Source organism: Magallana gigas, chromosome 8 (genome assembly GCF_963853765.1).
Source record: "Magallana gigas chromosome 8, xbMagGiga1.1, whole genome shotgun sequence".
NCBI lineage: Eukaryota > Metazoa > Mollusca > Bivalvia > Ostreida > Ostreidae > Magallana > Magallana gigas.
The window spans coordinates 14,838,155-14,856,264 of record NC_088860.1 but is presented as its reverse complement, the minus strand read 5'-3'; the positions used below and the strand labels follow the sequence as shown (position 1 = coordinate 14,856,264).

At 32.5% G+C, this 18,110-nt stretch overlaps 2 protein-coding genes across 3 annotated transcripts; both read left to right on the top strand.

Annotated features, from left to right (window-relative positions):
• Positions 1–2,196: 2,196 nt before the first annotated feature.
• On the top strand, positions 2,197–11,782 carry LOC105337243 (aquaporin-like). Of its 2 annotated transcripts, XM_011441884.4 has the most exons (6): positions 2,197–3,083; positions 4,379–4,459; positions 4,594–6,886; positions 7,118–7,247; positions 10,577–10,657; positions 11,049–11,107. In XM_011441884.4, exons 1-3 carry the CDS (start codon positions 2,490–2,492, stop codon positions 4,774–4,776), a joined length of 858 nt encoding a protein of 285 aa, XP_011440186.3. In that variant the 5' UTR covers positions 2,197–2,489; the 3' UTR covers positions 4,777–6,886; positions 7,118–7,247; positions 10,577–10,657; positions 11,049–11,107. The 2 variants fall into 2 exon arrangements, with proteins under 2 accessions (XP_011440186.3, XP_034328690.2); XM_034472799.2 differs by lacking the exons at positions 2,197–3,083; positions 4,379–4,459; positions 4,594–6,886; positions 7,118–7,247 and adding an exon at positions 7,254–8,165 and having other exon boundaries at positions 11,049–11,782.
• A 4,184-nt stretch (positions 11,783–15,966) lies between these two features.
• LOC105337241 (GRB10-interacting GYF protein 2-like) lies at positions 15,967–17,738 on the top strand. Its single transcript, XM_011441883.4, has 2 exons — positions 15,967–16,125; positions 16,246–17,738. Exons 1-2 carry the CDS (start codon positions 16,084–16,086, stop codon positions 17,482–17,484), a joined length of 1,281 nt encoding a protein of 426 aa, XP_011440185.4. The 5' UTR covers positions 15,967–16,083; the 3' UTR covers positions 17,485–17,738.
• The last annotated feature ends 372 nt before the right edge of the window (positions 17,739–18,110 follow it).

Genomic DNA, 18,110 nt, shown 5'->3' with positions numbered 1-18,110 from the left:
CATATAATAGAGATAAATTATGTAGGCAATGCATCCAAAATACGTTATTTGAGGGCGTGATACTAAAATGAAATAGAAATGTGGACTTTAAAACCAATCTTTTTCTCAAATGTACGGTTTACTAAAATATAAATGCCTATTTTGCAGGTCTGGCAAGCAAATTGATTTGTTTGTACAAAAACAACTGAAATCTTTTGAAGAAAAAGGACAAGCAAAGCAAACGGACCTAACGTCTACACTGCACGTCCTTGCAAAACCAATCATATAGTGTAAAGTTCTAATCTGTTCTGTTGAAGTGTTATACATTGTACTAAAGAAGAAAGATTGAAGAATGCAGAGCAACCGATAAGGTTACAAGGCTAGGTCACACCCTAACTTTAGGTAACATATTAAATTGAGACGCGATAAGAATCCAACATTTTGACTTTCCATGTAGTAAACACGATAGTACTGCTTACGCAAGCATTTAAAGGGGAGTGTAACGAACAAAGTGACCTACAAAAATTTAAACTCAGACTTTGAATGGTCCCCCTAATATGGCATGCAAACAACAAGTTTTAGAAGTAACAACATGTTGTACATCGAGATGTACTCTTTGGCATCTTACTTTATGATTATCAAATTGTGAAAGAATAGGGGTTCTCCTGAAAATGACGCGCTGGACAAACTGTGTGACATGGCGGTTAATTAAGAATGAACTTTTTGGAAATTCGCTCTAATGAAAAACCTTGGAAATATCAGGCATAAATCTCACAGGAAAGTCTGATATTACCAAAAAAAAAGCAACCTGAGAAATACAATATGGAAGTCTTTAAAAAAGGCTAGATAAATTAATAGCAAATTACCCAGTATTATAACATTTTTAATGAATGTGCAGTTTATTACAAATGTAGTTATTGCATTGTCTTTACAATGTAAATATTGTGACTAAAAATCGTTTCTTATTTCAAAGCGAATGTACAATAATGCGCATTTACGTGACACAGTTTCTTCTTTTCGTTGACAAGAAAACTACAAGCAGGGGAATGACCTACAAACTAATAAACGGATGTAACGAAGGCTCCTCGTCAAAATAGATTACACTTAATACCCAGTAGTAGGTCCTTAATCCTACTCGGAAGAAAGGCGGAGATGGTACCCGAGGGCTGAAAAATTTAGATTTATTTTATAATGAAAACATCGTTTACATATATATATGAAATTATGGCATATCTATATACACCCGATTGTGTACTTAATTTACAATTCGCATTTTGAGAAAGTCGTGTTGATTTATCTGAAACAGTTAGACCCGTCCACTCCAGGTACCAAGAATCTAGCCCTTATTTAATATCTTTGTGCTCTCATATGGAAACAAAACTCTTAAATTCCGCAGAATTAAAACATTTGCCAACATTTCAGAAATGATAACTAATAAGTAAGCACTGTAGAAAAAAAGGAATTAAAGCATCGAAAAAAAATCTGCATATTAAGATAGGTGATTAAAAGCGCTGCTTATTTTAAATGTTAATAAATTCATTTCAAAATATTTAAATTCTAGCCTAATAGTCGTATAAATTATTTTATGTCAAATATAAATAAAGTATAAATATCGTTAAGGCTGATATTTTGCATTTTAATGAACACCTCATCAAAATATAAAATTTTAAAACTTACATTGATATAAATTAAAACTGTAAAGATATATATGTATGAGAGACAGTCTAAATAGAATGCATGATGATTTGGCGGTATCCATTCCATCAGAATGATGAGACTTGTATAATGGACCTCCATTGCTTTCATTTCGAAAAAAGGAAAAGACTTGGGGGAAAGATACGTAAAATATGCAATCTAAACTATTATGAAAATAAACGTTTAAACATTCAGCAATTTTGCGATAGTTTTCTTTAGCCGGTGTGACGCATATTGATGTCGAATTGTCGTTAACGATTCGCAAAGGAAATGAACTCAAAGTTTAATACCCAAAAAACTTTCTCTCTATAAATAAAATATACAATGTTACTACAGCACTGTTCCGTTATATGGTCAAAGTCGAACAGAAATAAACTCCGTCTTAACCAATGCGACATGGACACATGAATAAAGTGTGGTAAAAACACTTTGAACGCACTGTTAATCATTTCTAGACACATAATGACATCTCTCGTCACATATTGCATTTGTTCTGTCACTTGGCCAATGATTTAATGTCATTTGTATAGAAACAGTCAAGAACGGGACAGATACTCACCTCACATCAAGGGATGTTAATGGACCGTTTGTCAATTCTAGACATGTCCACGTACGACAGCCCTAAGCTCGGTTTTGCTTTGGCAGTCTCTTAGCCGTCTGGTTTACTTAATATTAGTTTCTAGCCCTTCCTTATGTTGGTACGTTGGCTGTGTATTTTGGTGGTAGAAAGTTGAATGGAAATATAAGACTTTTGCATTTTGCTTTATATATAACTTACAGTAATAGAGAAGGATTTTACTATTCAGAAAAATACAATGTCTAAAGAAAAGACGGAAGCGATTCTACAGGAAAATAAAAGTTTCTTACAAAGAGAACTGGACGATTTGAGGTCATTAGATCTTTTGCGAGCATCGCTTGCGGAGTTTCTCGGAGTCATGTTTCTTGTTATGTATGGAGTAGGAGCCGGGTTGTATCATGAAACTCTTGGAACGAAACCTAGCAGCGCACATATTGCCATAGAAACAGGATTCTTTATAGCCGTCATAATAACAACACTGAGTACCGTGAGTGGAGGTCACGTGAATCCCGCCATTAGCATCGGTTTCCTAGTAACAGGGGCCATAACCTTTTCCAGATTTTTGTTCTACTCGTGTTTTCAAGTCCTTGGTGCTATTGCTGGTATGGCTTTCATAAGCATGGTTTCACCTGTTGAAATGCAGCATGGAAGTTTTGGCGTGATTTTGCCCGGACCAAACGTCACTGACGTCCAAGCGTTCGCTTGTGAGGCCTACATCACGTTTTTACTGGACTTTGCCACTTTCTCGTTCCTTGATTACGGGAGATCGGATATGGCTGGTTCCGTTCCGTTTATCATTGGAATTCTGGTTGTTGCCAATGTGTTCTCAACAGTAAGTGATTTAAAATATATATAATAGTACTCAGCTCTTTATTTTCCGAGACGTATATCCACTTTACACCCCCTCCCCCCCCCCCCCCCCCCCCAGGTAAAAGTACAAAACCCTGAAAATAAAAACAAATAAAATACAAATTTATACAAAACACGAGAAACAAATTAATATAGACTAAAAAGGCCAAAACCATCCATTCCCCTTAAAGTAAATAGAATTTTACATGTATGCAGTCGTGTATATAGTTGGGACAACATGGAATGTGGTGTTTATTATCTATTAATACTTTAATATACATTAACCCTGACTAGAATTGAACGACAACATTAAGCTTTTCTGGCTATTTCAATACTTATAAAAAGTACATATGCATATCATCACTTGCACTGCAAAATTCTTCAATTATTATTATTATTATTATTATAACATTTATATAGCGCTAAAAATAATAAAATTACTCTAAAGCGCTTTACATAATAAGTTAAAACTACACAATGAGCATACACAAATAAAATTGGTTCAGTTATCACAGGCATATATATCTATAAAAAGAGGTTTACATAAAGAAAATAGGCTAAACAGTTTTTAAAATATTCATAAAACATTTTCAGCACAGATTAAAGAATTATTAAACAAATGTATGGCCTGTTTTCAAGTACCATCATTTACACAGGTGAAGATTTTTGTTAAACGTCTATGTATGAGAGAGAGAGAGAGAGAGAGAGAGAGAGAGAGAGAGAGAGAGAGAGAGAGAGAGATGTGACTTTTGGGGTAATAACATGTGATTTGACATATTCCACAATAAACATAAAGAATTAAGGTTTAATTAAGAATTAATGAGTTGTTAAGGCAATAGAGTTAAAAGGTAATTTTGTGCTCTGATATAACTTTGCTTAAAGTCATAATTAGTATTCTGATAAAACTTTCCTTGTATACAGCACATTTTTTAACCAAGGGCCATATAAATTTAACATTAACTTTATCCAGTTTTTATAACAGGGCAAAACACATATTTCGAAAGAGTATACTATATACACACAAAATTCTTAATTTTGCAATCACGATAGTGCATTGTTTAGCATATTCATTTAACCCGATGAAGTTTTGCGTAGACATTGTTACCTTTTTCAAATAGTTAATTGATATCCAATTAAGTACAAAGCACAACTTTACAAAAATGGTTTATTGTACCACTTTTTAGAAATGATCCATGGTTGTTGTAAATCACCTATATCTTTTTACTTTCTTTTTAAGTATGACCAAATTTTGAATATCAGTATTTATTTCATTTCCAGTGGAATTTATCGGGTGGTTGTATGAATCCTGCTAGAAATTTCGGTCCCATGGTCATTAACGGCACTTATGACAAGGTTTGGGTAAGTTAACCGTTTCATATTTATATATAGTGAAAAAAGATTTCAATCTTCGAATGAATGATTAAATTCGTTTGAGTGCTGTAGAGGCATGCAGTTAAAAGTGTTTATAGTTCCCGTTCTGTTTCTGTTTTTAGGTTTACTGGGCTGGGCCAATGATAGGTGGAGCGCTGGGGGCTCTCATATATGACCGTGTGTTTTCAACTCGAGCATGTAGAAATACTCTGTATGGCTGTAAAAGCAAAGACCCACAAAAGACGGAAATGACCAAAGAAGTGTACGTTAACGAAACGTTTACGGTTGATCACTCAAACTTATGACCTGAACAATCTAACTTTTTTTAGGTGAAGTATATATGTAGATGCAAGTTGCATTAAGTCCCTACAAAATTGTTGATATCGGTTTTCGAAATCCAAAAGAGCTGGATGAAAGTTAATAAAAGTAGTTAATATGAATATGAAATAACTAAATATCTCTAAAGTATGTTGCAGAAAATTTGAAATTGTGGCATATTGCATTGAGGAATTCAATAGCGAATTCAACGGTATGGAAATAGTTTGAACAGACAATGTACAATACGATTTTCCTGTGATGACATGTAATAACTCTGCTGGAATATCAACGAATGATCGATGGATAAATGCATTACAGCAACCAACTGCAGATCAACTGAAGATCTTCAAAACCAAAAGTGATCATGTTTGTACATCATTCTTTAATACAATATGAATAATATTATTAAGAACAATGACAGGCGAATGACCTTACAAATGCAACCGAATGCAAGATACACAAGGGTAATATGATGGTTCAATAAATGTTCATGTATGCTGAACGAGCAATTTGTTCGATCAGAATATGAAAGAGATTTCTCAATCACAATGTTTTCCTATTGAAATTTTATAAATATTCAGTAATTTGCTTCTACGATATAACAATAGAATGCAATATATGTAAATAGCAACAAAACATGACTTTTAACTCTTTTTAACATAGTTACTAGCATTTACAATCAACTGCAATTTATGTTATTGATATTTGAAATAAAAATCTGTAATGAAAAACACGAAATGAACGAAAAGCATACAAAACAACATGACAAAATTCGTAGCATCACAAGTCTGTATAAATTAAAAAAAATGTTACAGTTGTAATTGATATGTATACATGTCAAACGTACATTTATAGTTTATTGAATTTGTTGTTATACAGGGAGAGGGTAAATTACGTTTTTATAACTTGTGCCCAATCCGTTTGTACCAATTTATTACCATAAAATATGTTCAAATAAAGTATGCGTGACACCTTTATGACAGGTGACTGGTCAGGATCCGGATATGTAAGAAATCCATCAGACACCGCCAGATTGACCTCTCCTAAATCAGCCATGGTCAGAAAATATAGGATCCGAATGCTCCCTTAAATAGATACGATAATCATTCTACAACATTTATTCTACATATTGAATGACCAGCAGTTCACGTTTTAATCAAATGATTTTTATTATCAATGCTTTGATTCTTGTCCATTTTTGAAGGTTACTATTTCTTGAAATCATTGAATTTGTTTTTTTTTTTCATTTTGTCAAATTTGAAAGTTATGGCTAAAAAATAAAATTGATCGCTGATTTGCATTGGCAACCAATAGAAAAAAACCAGTTTTTTGGATGAAAGTGTTCCGAGAAGTCGTATATCTTCATAGTTGTTAGATTTTCCTTTTATAATCCCAAAAAATTTATACATGCCAATGTTCACTGGTAACATGTATTCCCTGGCGTTTATTATGAAAGAAAAACATATCTGACGCTGGCATTTTAGATCACATAGGATGTCAAAACTTACTTAAAAGTATCTACAAAGTGGTCTCGAAAAGCAAACAGAAATTTTTATAGATAATAAGAAAAAAACCCACAAGCAAACAAACAAACGAATCCCAAAATGTACTTATGAAAAGTAGGTATTAACTTTAATTTGGACATATGTCATATACTAGTACATTGTATTAAATTTATGATTTATGATATGATAAATTAATGATCCACATTATGATTTTCCTTGGAGTCTTAACTATTGCATTGGCAACGCCTTTTAAATGCAAGTTATACTGTTTATTCAAGCATTGGAAGGAAGAAACGAACAATAGCCTAGGTAATTTAAACTCTGGCCATAAATGGGTCATTTCGTAAACATTTAGATAGCGTCTTGTTTTGTTTCGCTTTTTTGAAATTGTTGTGAATAAAAAGGAATTTATTCTAAAAACGAAACTTGACGAATTAATCTGGGGGTTGAGAATGAACTTCTAGGCAAAAATTAGTCCCCTTGGAAAACATCCATGACATTGGAACCAAGACATTCAACTGACTAGACTGTTGATGATCGTATGGATCAAGTTCAAAACAACAGTATGGACACGTCTTTTAACATTTCCAAAGTAGGAACATTTTCTTGCAATAGAGAATAATATTTTATTAATTTGATTTCATTTAGTATGATTTTGATTGTAAATTTTGTTTAATTCAGTATTGCATATTTGTTGAAGATGGGACGTTATTTAATCGTTTTTTACTTCTTTGCGTTTTCAGTCTCGTTCAAAGTGAATGATCATGCATTTAAATGTAATGTTAATACTTTTCTTCATGAACTATTTTTTATTTTTTATCAGGAGGCCAGAAAAACGGCAAGGCATATGACCGATAAAACTGATAAACGATTGTAATATAAAGAAGGGTCTCCTTGAAAAGAGCTTAAACTAAATACCCAGTAGTAGGTCCTTGATCCTACTCGGAAGAAAGGTAGATATGTAAGATGAGATGTGGATACATTTTCTAATGACAGAATCTTCTATATACAAATGCAATTATTTGGGATATACATATACACCTGTCTATGTACTTGACATAATTTACATTCTGTCGCCGTCAAGCAGTGTTATCCGATAAAGGACCTATCATTCTTCGGTAAGATGTGGAGACTTCATTTTATATGAAACAGTTCCCGAGTGTTCGTTAGCTACCTGAGGTCTGAGGGTATAAGGTTGCAAGAAAGTGGGACTTATTGGTATTTTAAGTTTCTAAAACCATATCTGAACAGATAACTTATCAGTGCTTGGAGAGACGATGGCTGACGATAAAAAAGAGGCTATTTTAAAGGAAAATAAAAGTTTCTTACAAAGGGAACTGGACGATCTGAGGTCATTAGATCTTTTGCGTGCATCCCTTGCAGAGTTTCTTGGAGTCATGTTTCTTGTTATGTATGGAGTAGGCGCCGGGCTGTATCATGAAACTCTTGGAACGAAACCTAGCAGCGTACACATTGCTATAGAAACAGGATTCTTTATAGCCGTCATAATAACAACACTGAGTACCGTGAGTGGAGGTCACGTGAATCCCGCCATTAGCATCGGTTTCCTAGTAACAGGGGGCATAACCTGCTCCAGATTTTTGTTCTATGTGTGTTTTCAAGTGCTTGGTGCCATTGCTGGCATGGCTATTTTAAGCATTGTGTCTCCTGTTGAAATGCAGCATGGGAGTTTTGGCGTGATTTTGCCCGGACCAAACGTCACTGACGTCCAAGCGTTCGCTTGTGAGGTTTACATCACGTTTTTACTGGACTTTGCCACTTTCTCGTTCCTTGATTCGGGGAGATCAGACATGGCGGGCTCTGTTCCGTTTATCATCGGAATTCTCGTTGTTATTAATGTGTTCTCAACAGTAAGTTTAGCAAAGATAAACAGCTTTTATCTTTTCTTTAAGATTTTGGTGAAAATCCCCTACCTACACTAGAACAGCCATCACTGGCCTTATACAACTACATTCTAACTTCTTTCAAAATGTTTCACCAAGAGTTTTAGAATATTTTAATAGATATAAAGGGGTTTTGAGGACAATTAAAGAAGTGATTTAATTTTTAATTATATTGGTATACATGTCAGATAAATATGCATTTCGTGATTTACATTTAAAACTGAAGGTTAATACCAAAAAAAAAAACAACACACACATACACAAGAAAAATATACTTTAAGGTTTGCGGAAACATGAACGGTTCTATTTTAACGCGACACAGGAAAAAAATATTAACATTTCTAATAGAATAGAATTGAAGAACAATTTGACCGTAGTACTAAATCATTTTTTGTTGAGATAAGGAGGGCAAAAGACATTAACTTATCTATAGTCAATCCCAGGCTACCGTTTCTCTCAGTTTTTGACGAATGTAAACGAAAATACACATATACCTGCCACACAAGTACAATTGAAATCGATACAAGTAGACAAATCCTATATAGCTGGATTCTTTTAATTGAAACTTCATCTTTTTTTACATGGAGAAATTAACATGAACGAAATTTTTTTTTACGGAGATTGATGATGGAAAATGTTATGTTTACATCTTTTTTCCATTCGGAATTACTCGGAACACTTCGCACAATTTTTCAACATTATCATCCTGGTGTTTTCATTTTTGCTGCAATACAAAATCCTGTATACTTCTATTTTTGGTTGTGTAATGAAACCTGAGGCGGTAGAGGGGGCGTTTTTAAACAGATAATCTTTTTTCATTCTAGTAGCAAGACGTAGTTTAGGCACAAAGGTATTTAACTAAAGGTTATTATTATGCCAAAGAGTGGTGGAAGCAGACATTTGGGACATAGTACATATATTTCTTATTGTTATAACACGAAGGAGGCCAAAAGTCTTATAAAATATTTCAAACTTGGTTTTTTAATCAAATGATATATTTATACATTTATATTTTTCCCATTTGCATAATGTTTGCAAGTTAATATCCAAAACTGGAGAATGTTTTTTTCATGTATAACAGAAATTTTCACACTTATGACTCCATTTTGTGGTCCGAAGTCACCGGTTAAAAATTATATCAGAATCTATAATACATGCTTACAGAAAATTTAGTAAATAAAATAGCCATGCAGTAATGATAAATAGAAAGAATTTTTATTATAGAAAGAGTTTAATATTATATTATCAGACAGTATTTTGAAAAATAGTTTCTCCTACAAGAAGGCGTGGTTCTTTATTTGACAAACCCTATTTACCCAAAGGATGATATGAGTCAAGTTTGATCAAAACCTGTCCAGTTTGATGAGGAAAGAAAATGAAATTAAACTATTTCAGACACCAACGACAAACATGATTTTGGTTCAGGTAACGTTAAAAAAAGGGTGAAACTTAAATAGTGCATCAATCAAAAGCTTAAATCGGACAAAAGGATTTTCGGACGCAATGAATACAGAGAGTATCATCTAAGCAGTCAAATTTCTATTTTCTTTGTAATTGATATGTTTTGAAACATAAACCTTACATATGTAAAGAGCCCCTTATTTATTGTAATAGTATCTTTATATTTCAAGACTGACATTGATGCAAAATGACATCATTTTCAAACGAAAGAATTATAGTGTACTATCGAATCGGACAGGTTATATATCCAGTGCTATAAACCTGTTCTGTAACATAGCACACATGTAATCATTGTTTATAATGTGTATGTGTATGACAGAGAGAGAGAGAGAGAGAGAGAGAGAGAAAGAGGACCTTTTCATTTCGGTTGCCCGTTGATAATCCTTAGGTCAGTGTATTGACAAGTATAAGCTCCGCATTATGGTTTGTAGGGTCTGGATCTAATTTCGAGCGATTTAAACAGTGTACCTTATTGTAGCAATAGAAACACGAAATATATTCCCTGCTCTTCCCTTTATTGTTGAATTCCAGAGCATTTTACTCCAATGTCTATATTACAAATTCATAAGGGTCGTATTAACTTGATAATCATACTTGGTACTAGTATATATATTTTTTTCAAATAAAGGATGCATATTTTATGATAATATTACGATTAACAACAAGATTATCTGTTATAACAATTTTTTTCACTTTTATATTGGCTGTGTTCTATGTTATTATCGCCAAATAACATTTAAAAAAAAAAACCAAACAAACAAATTTCAAAAGATTCATCTAAGAAAACAATTGATTTTAAATATACAAATGCTATTATTAGTAGATAAATCTCCACCGATATTCTAGAAATGTAATCAAATGACAACCACATCCATGACTGTAATTCAACATATATATGATCTTTTTTTTTCTCTCAGTGGAATCTATCTGGTGGTTGCATGAATCCTGCCCGAAATTTTGGTCCAATGGTCATTAACGCCGCCTATGACAAAGTTTGGGCAAGTTCGTTTACACAACTTTTAATACATAACGTTATACAGAGGAATAATATTATATTATAATTATTTTGAGACAAATTATAGTGGATTGTCATCTTTTCAATGTTTTGTTGGGCGTAGTTCCATGGATTCGCTGGTGAATATACATATGTAATAACTATTGAAACTAAAAACTTCTTTATAATTTGTGTAGATGTTTATTTGTGGTCGAGGTGTAAACACAAAATGCACGAAAATTGAGCAGCCATGAATTATTATGATTCTCGAGTAATTTCTCCTCGGTGGAGGTTTTCATATAACCTTGTGGTTTTAACGTTTCTTCGTGTGTTGAAGATATTTATCGGGTTTTACGATCAAAAGGTCATGTTCTATTTTTCGATTTTGTTTGCAGGTTTACTGGGCTGGGCCAATGATAGGCGGAGCACTGGGGGCCTTTATCTATGACCGGGTGTTTTCAACCCGAGTATGTAGAAATTTACTGCATGGCTGTAATAGCAAGGAAAGTAAGGACTCCATAAATGCCAAAATGCCAAAAGAAATGTATGTTAACGAAGCGTTTACTGTGGAGAATTCAAAGCTATAAAAAAGCTTTACAATTTTATTAGCTTCCACGCACCATAATGTCAGTATTTAGTATTAAAGTGGACTAGCAGGTCATGTTGTTTAACATTTATCAAGTATCTATTTAAATAACAGCACCACTGAAAAGGATACATAATTTCATAAATTTTTTAATTATTATTTATCTTAAAAAACCAAACTGAGTAATAATTAAAAGAATAAATGCTGAGATGCAAAGATACAAGAATAAAAACACAGCAACGTGTGTTCATTCATACAATGTATCAAACTGGGTTTTTTTACTTAACACTTACATGTAAGGACATCATAATCAACATGATTTTAGCAAATACATTACATTATAACCTACTTGTATGTAACGAAGTATACAGCATTAATTAACATAACATAACAATTGATTATAAATATTCTAGCAATTTGTTCTAATATCTACCTCTTATCCGGTAAGTCCGACTTCTATGTTTGCTTTTAACCTGTACATATTTATTGATACCTCATTTTGTATTCATGAATAAAATAATTGAGCATATGTGTCGTGTACTTTTTATTTTTAAAGTATTAAGATTTATTGGTGGGAATAAAAATTAATCTGAAGCTTTAGTATTGCGACATTTGATAACGTTTTTTGACAAAGTTTCAAAAATAGCATACATTTAACAGTTTGACTATTTTTAATGAAATGACACATTTCAAAACCACATAAAGACATATTAAGGGGTTTGTTCCCGTTTTGCACACATTTGAAAATTAGGTATCGAAAAAATGTGTGCGAAACGGGAATTTGACCAATTGAGATAATTGCTTAATTGCTATAGTCTTTATCACAGTTCCTTTGAGGGTAACCGACAATAAAATAAATAAAACAAACCTACTCGCCATTGATATTTATATTTATTTAATGTTACAATATCACTTGCATAAAAGCACATTTACATAATAATTGATATACATGCTCTTGAATTTAATTTCAAACATCGATTTGGCCATGAACAATTTCATTAATTTCTTTAAACAAAACAGATTATTGTATAATGTTGTATATGAAGTGCTTTTGTTTAACTTACTGCCTTTAGGAAGTACATGTACATGCTACAAGTTTGAAGAGAAAATATCATATTTTAATATTTAATTATTACTTTTGCTGATATAAATGGAGGATATGTGACTAGGGAAAATGCTGCTGAATATTTAAGGATATCATTTATATGTATGTGAAAAATTCATGTCTTTTTTCATAATTTTTTTAAAAAGAATTGTCATAAGGAATTGTAAATATTTAAAACATTTACAGCATTTGCTTCTTTCATTTGCCATTTTAAAGAAAAAAGAAAAATCTCAGTACATCAGATTTGAACATGTTTAATCTAAACAAACTAAAGAGAATTTCTTGCACTAGTAGTGAGTGAAACATTTGAAGAATTGTTTTAAAGTCTAGAAATTCAAAATCTCATACTAACATATGCATCCTGTTTTTAACAAAAGAAAATGAAATGAATCTTGTAAAAATGAGAACCGTTGGCGAAGATCACTTAATTTTGAGACTTTTCAAATTCTACCATTTGTGATTGGTAATATTATCTTTCGACGTCATATTACATCCCGTCATACTGCATGCCATGAAAACGTGTAGTGACGCCGAAAATGATACCTTGTCCAACTAAATCTGGCAAAGATAAGGAGCAAACAAACCCTTTAATGCTATTAAAGATGGATGTAATCAACCACTTATATTGTGATGTACAAGTGAACTCCTTCAACTCTATTCTATTTGTAAAGAATAACTGAGACGAAGAGTGATAAAAATTGTATCAATGACAATAAACTTAAATATACGAACAATTGAAACGATATTTTTAAATTACATGATAACCACAGCAATCAACACGTTTAAAATCTTTAAAATGTAATTATATTTATCAAAAGTGTCTTTCTCTTATTTTTCTCACTCTTTCTCTGCTTCAACAAATCATGTTATATGTGATATATCAATTAATTAATGAGCTTAAACGTTTATCTTAATTGAGTTTTGGTAGCAAAACAAAGGTTATCGCTCTTTTGTCAATTTTCATTAAATCAAAATACAATAAAAGAAACATCAACAAAAAGTTGATTTTGATAAGTATAAGACATAGACATGCATCTAATAGAACGATCTTTTATATCACATTACCATAAGCACCCTATAGATATATATATATATATATATATATATATATATATATATATATATATATATATATATATATATATATATATACTGTAGACGTATTTTTTTCCACGGGGTCATAATTCCGCGGAATCACAATATCAATTTAATCCGCGGGTAAAAATTTACGCGGATTCTTTGAACGAAAAAGAAAATCATTTGAATAACTATTATTAAATATAGTTCTGAGCGATTTTCGTTACCTAAAATTTGTCAAACTTTGGACTTAAATTGTAAGAACTGTTCACAGTGAACAGTAATTATCGGTTGTGCACTGGTCGGTAGTCATTAGTTAGCCGTCAAGATGTTACGACGCTGGCTAAAATCGTCTGAAACACCATTTAATCTTTATTAACTGTCAATTTATGCGTTTTCATGTCGTTTAAATTATGAGTTGATCAGTTTAATCAATTGAAAATCAGAGCACAAAGGGATCTAAACATTGCAGTAAAAACACGGGTCTTGGCGTGTATAGTTAATTGGGTCATTGAAAGACAGACCCGCTTGGGGCTATTTGTCGTCTGACACGTGCCGTTATCTCAAGCTTGGAGAGTTTAAATTTCATGTAAATTTACAGAAAATTCAAATCTTTAGGAGATTAAATAATTTATTATGTGAATTCTCAATACAAATTTGTTTGACAGTTTGCATAGATAAAAACGATATACATTGGGTATACGTATATGCAAGTGTTATATAATGTAGTAACTTCCGATTACTAGTATCCTTATTCATGTAATGCAATTCCAAAATGTACTTTAAGTACGCTGGGAAAAAATTCCGCGGAAAATTTGTGCCCGCGTTCATAGCGTAAATAAATACCACGCGGACAAAAGTACTTCTACAGTATATATATATATATATATATATATATATATATATATATATATATATATATATATATATATATATATATATATATAGGGTGCTTATGGTAATGTGATTAAAAAGATTTTTCCTAATAATTTTCCTAATAGTTGATAGAATCCCTGTTTAATTCTTACAAAAATAACACTTAAACAACTATCAAAATCTGTTTCAAAAGAACATAAAAATTATAAATAAAAAACCCAAAAACAAAACTTTTTAAGATATCTTTTATATCACTTTTTCTATTAAAGCCAGTTAAATTGTATCAAATATTATAATAAGTTTTACCATCTATTACAGCCAGTCTGGTGAAATCTGCCATGATTGCCTTTTGTGCCAGATTGCAAGGCAAAGAGAGTTGTTAGGATGAAGCACATTTATAATGTTTCTCCCTTTAACTTCTATATGAAAATAATAAAAATGTATTATAAATCTGTTTTGCTGACAAAGATAGATATTCATATATCATAAACTATGCGTAACTTCCATCTAAATACTACATATTCATAGTATTCCAAGAATAAGGATTGTCGATAAATTTATCAATTCAAAGATTCAAAAATAGGCGCACAGAATTGAATAATGACGCTTAAATGTTCATTTGTCTGTCTATATTAAGAAACACGTGATACTAATATACTTGCTACGTATATTTTACACCTGAAGGACAGGTGACGGACCGAAAGGTGAAAGGGGATCAATCAAACGCCGCTCAATCGATCCAAACCTGAATCAGGCGTTGTCAGAAAATATCCAATAGCTCCTAAAATAAATATTATAATCAAACTCTCTAAAATTAATGTTACATGTACATTCAGATAGAAATTAACTGTGCGTTTTTTATCTTTCATTTCAGCACATATATCGTTGAACTTTTGACACACTATGTAGGATTTCATAAACATCTTATTCCTAAAAAGCACAACTTATCAAAGATATCAATAGACATGTCCAATTAAGTCAAATAAAGATTCATTATGATGAAGCATTTTGTGAAGAAAGTTTGCATCATTTATTTTTTTTTTATCTCGGCAGAAACTTTGAAAAGAAAATTAGGGTGTCGTCTAAAACATGATAACAGAATCAAATACACCTTAAGCTGAAATAACAATTGCATTTTTTTCCTGTTTAAATTCTTAATGTCATCGATATTCTTTTTGGCTAGAATGTTACATTTTTATATTGTTGATTAAAAGCGGATTCAGTTGAGTCTTGCATGTAAAGACATGTCTTAATAGAGGTATAGTGAGACAAAAACATGTACTGCAGTTAATTAGACTGATCAATAGATTGGTGCAAAAATGTGACTCACGATTAGGATTGTTGCCACATCTTTATAGTGTATTCTATCATAAATATACCATAAAGTTACACAATATATACTAGTAAATGAATACTCGAATTACGACGTACCCCTACAATCCCTTCCCATGGAAATTTATACATTTTGATCTTAATAAAATTTTAATTATTATACATGTAATACAAAACGATTTTCAAATGAAATTTGAATCAAACAAATCGATCCATTATTCTCAATGCTTAGAAAATTAAGCACGAAGCTATCAATCATGTCTTCTGTTGTTCAAGAGAAAATCTCACACCCTTTACGTATTTTGTTACAAAACCACTGTATCCCTAATTTAAATAGCTTTTAATATAAATGAACAATGAATACAAAAAAGACAATAAAGGTTACTGTTATATGCAAATTAGTTAATCTAATGAACCGGTGACACTAGTTGGTCATTCCCTATAAAAGACATCGATGCATTCTACAATTCACATTAACAGGAAAATCGAACGAACAGTAAGTATTTAAGATTTATTATAGTTAACAAAACGATTCAACAGGATTTCGATTTTAAACTATTTTCACCTTTTTCCTACTTGACATTTTCTTTGATTCTAGGATAAAATTTCTTTTCAGATGCCACGTCTAGGAGTTTTCGTAGTTCTGATAGTGTGCGCCCTAGCATGCGCTGTAGACTCCAGACGGCTGATGGTGCAGAGAGGATATTATGATGAGCCATTATTTAGGACCTCATATCGAGAACCATCTGTCTATTTAAGAAGGTCTACTTTTGGATTGGGCAGATCATCCAACTCTTTAAGGCCACAGAGAATTCAATCAGGAAGGATCTTAGATTTGGGATTTCCTGAAACACGTCAGAGAAATTCACTTCCTTCTCTTTTCAATGACCGTAATAATGGTCAACTCGCCAGGACGAGCAGCAGAGAAGTGTTGGGAAATTCTCCAAGGATCTTAGATTTGGGATTTCCTGAAACACGTCAGAGAAATTCACTTCCTTCTCTTTTCAATGACCGTAATAATGGTCAACTCGCCAGGACGAGCAGCAGAGAAGTGTTGGGAAATTCTCCAAGGATCTTAGATTTGGGATTTCCTGAAACACGTCAGAGAAATTCACTTCCTTCTCTTTTCAATGACCGTAATAATGGTCAACTCGCCAGGACGAGCAGCAGAGAAGTGTTGGGAAATTCTCCAAGGATCTTAGATTTGGGATTTCCTGAAACACGTCAGAGAAATTCACTTCCTTCTCTTTTCAATGACCGTAATGGTCAACTCGCCAGGACGAGCAGCAGAGAAGTGTTGGGAAATTCTCCAAGAACATCCCAACACCACCAGAGTGCTCGACTCCTGCAAGGTTTGCGTCGGGTTCAAGAACCAAGACGAAATATGGCCTCCGTTTTGGACACACTAAGACAACGTCAGGCAATACCATCAAGCAGAGAAGTTCTTGGGAGTTCTGTTTTTGGACATTCTCAAAGGGCACTTCAACCGAATCACAGAGAAAGACAATTGACACGAATGATTCAAGTACAGGAACCAAGGAAAGTCATTGCTAAGGTATCGATATCGAGAAAAGCTGCAAGTGGCAAAAGTAGTAAGGAAGTAATTGGACAAGCGGTACCCGTATTTGCAGAACAACCAGCTCAGTCTGCTGATATGGGAAAAATTATTGACATTATCCAAGAGCAACGAAAACAGCAAAATAAATTACTTGAACAAAGGCAAAAGCAACTTCAAAAACAACAAGAGCTTGTACACAAAAGTCTACAAAAGCAACAAGAAGAACTCCAAAAAATGCTTCAACAACAGCAACAACAGGTGAAATTGACCAGTAAGGAAGTTATGGGACTTTGGTAATAAACAATCTGGAGATTATAACCTACGGCCGGAAAGTAAAAAGTCCTGTTGCAATGACGTTTCGAAACGTATCAATAAAACGCCCTCTATTGTGTATGGCAATTGTTATTGAGAACAAGTTGAAAGAAGCGAAATGAACGACAAATTGCCACGATATCTGATGGTTTTTCACCACAGTTGAGTTTGTTTTGTTATTGAATTCTTCCTTGTTAATGTCTTTAATAAATCTTGATTATCAAGTTTTAAAACCTAAATATGTTTTTCTGTGTCAAACTGTGTCGTGAACAATGGAAAAGAGATTAGTGGAATTGGTTAAAAAAACGAAATCAGGAAACTGTTTAAGATTAGCAGTTATAATTTCTCTTTAAAGATACAATAGTTGTATTTCGAGAAAAAAGGCTGCATTTCGTGTCTACGAAAAATGAGAAATAACAAAGGTAGCACAGAAGGATATTTCAGATATTTAAATGATTTCACATTTTTGAATTGTTACTTGTGTAACAAGTATTGATAGATTTATTTTTTTGAAAATCAGTTTTTGTACAGTGCCATCAGGGGACAAAAAGGAAAAATTAAACATGAACATCGTCGCATTTTCATAATTAATTTGAATTGTTTCATAAACA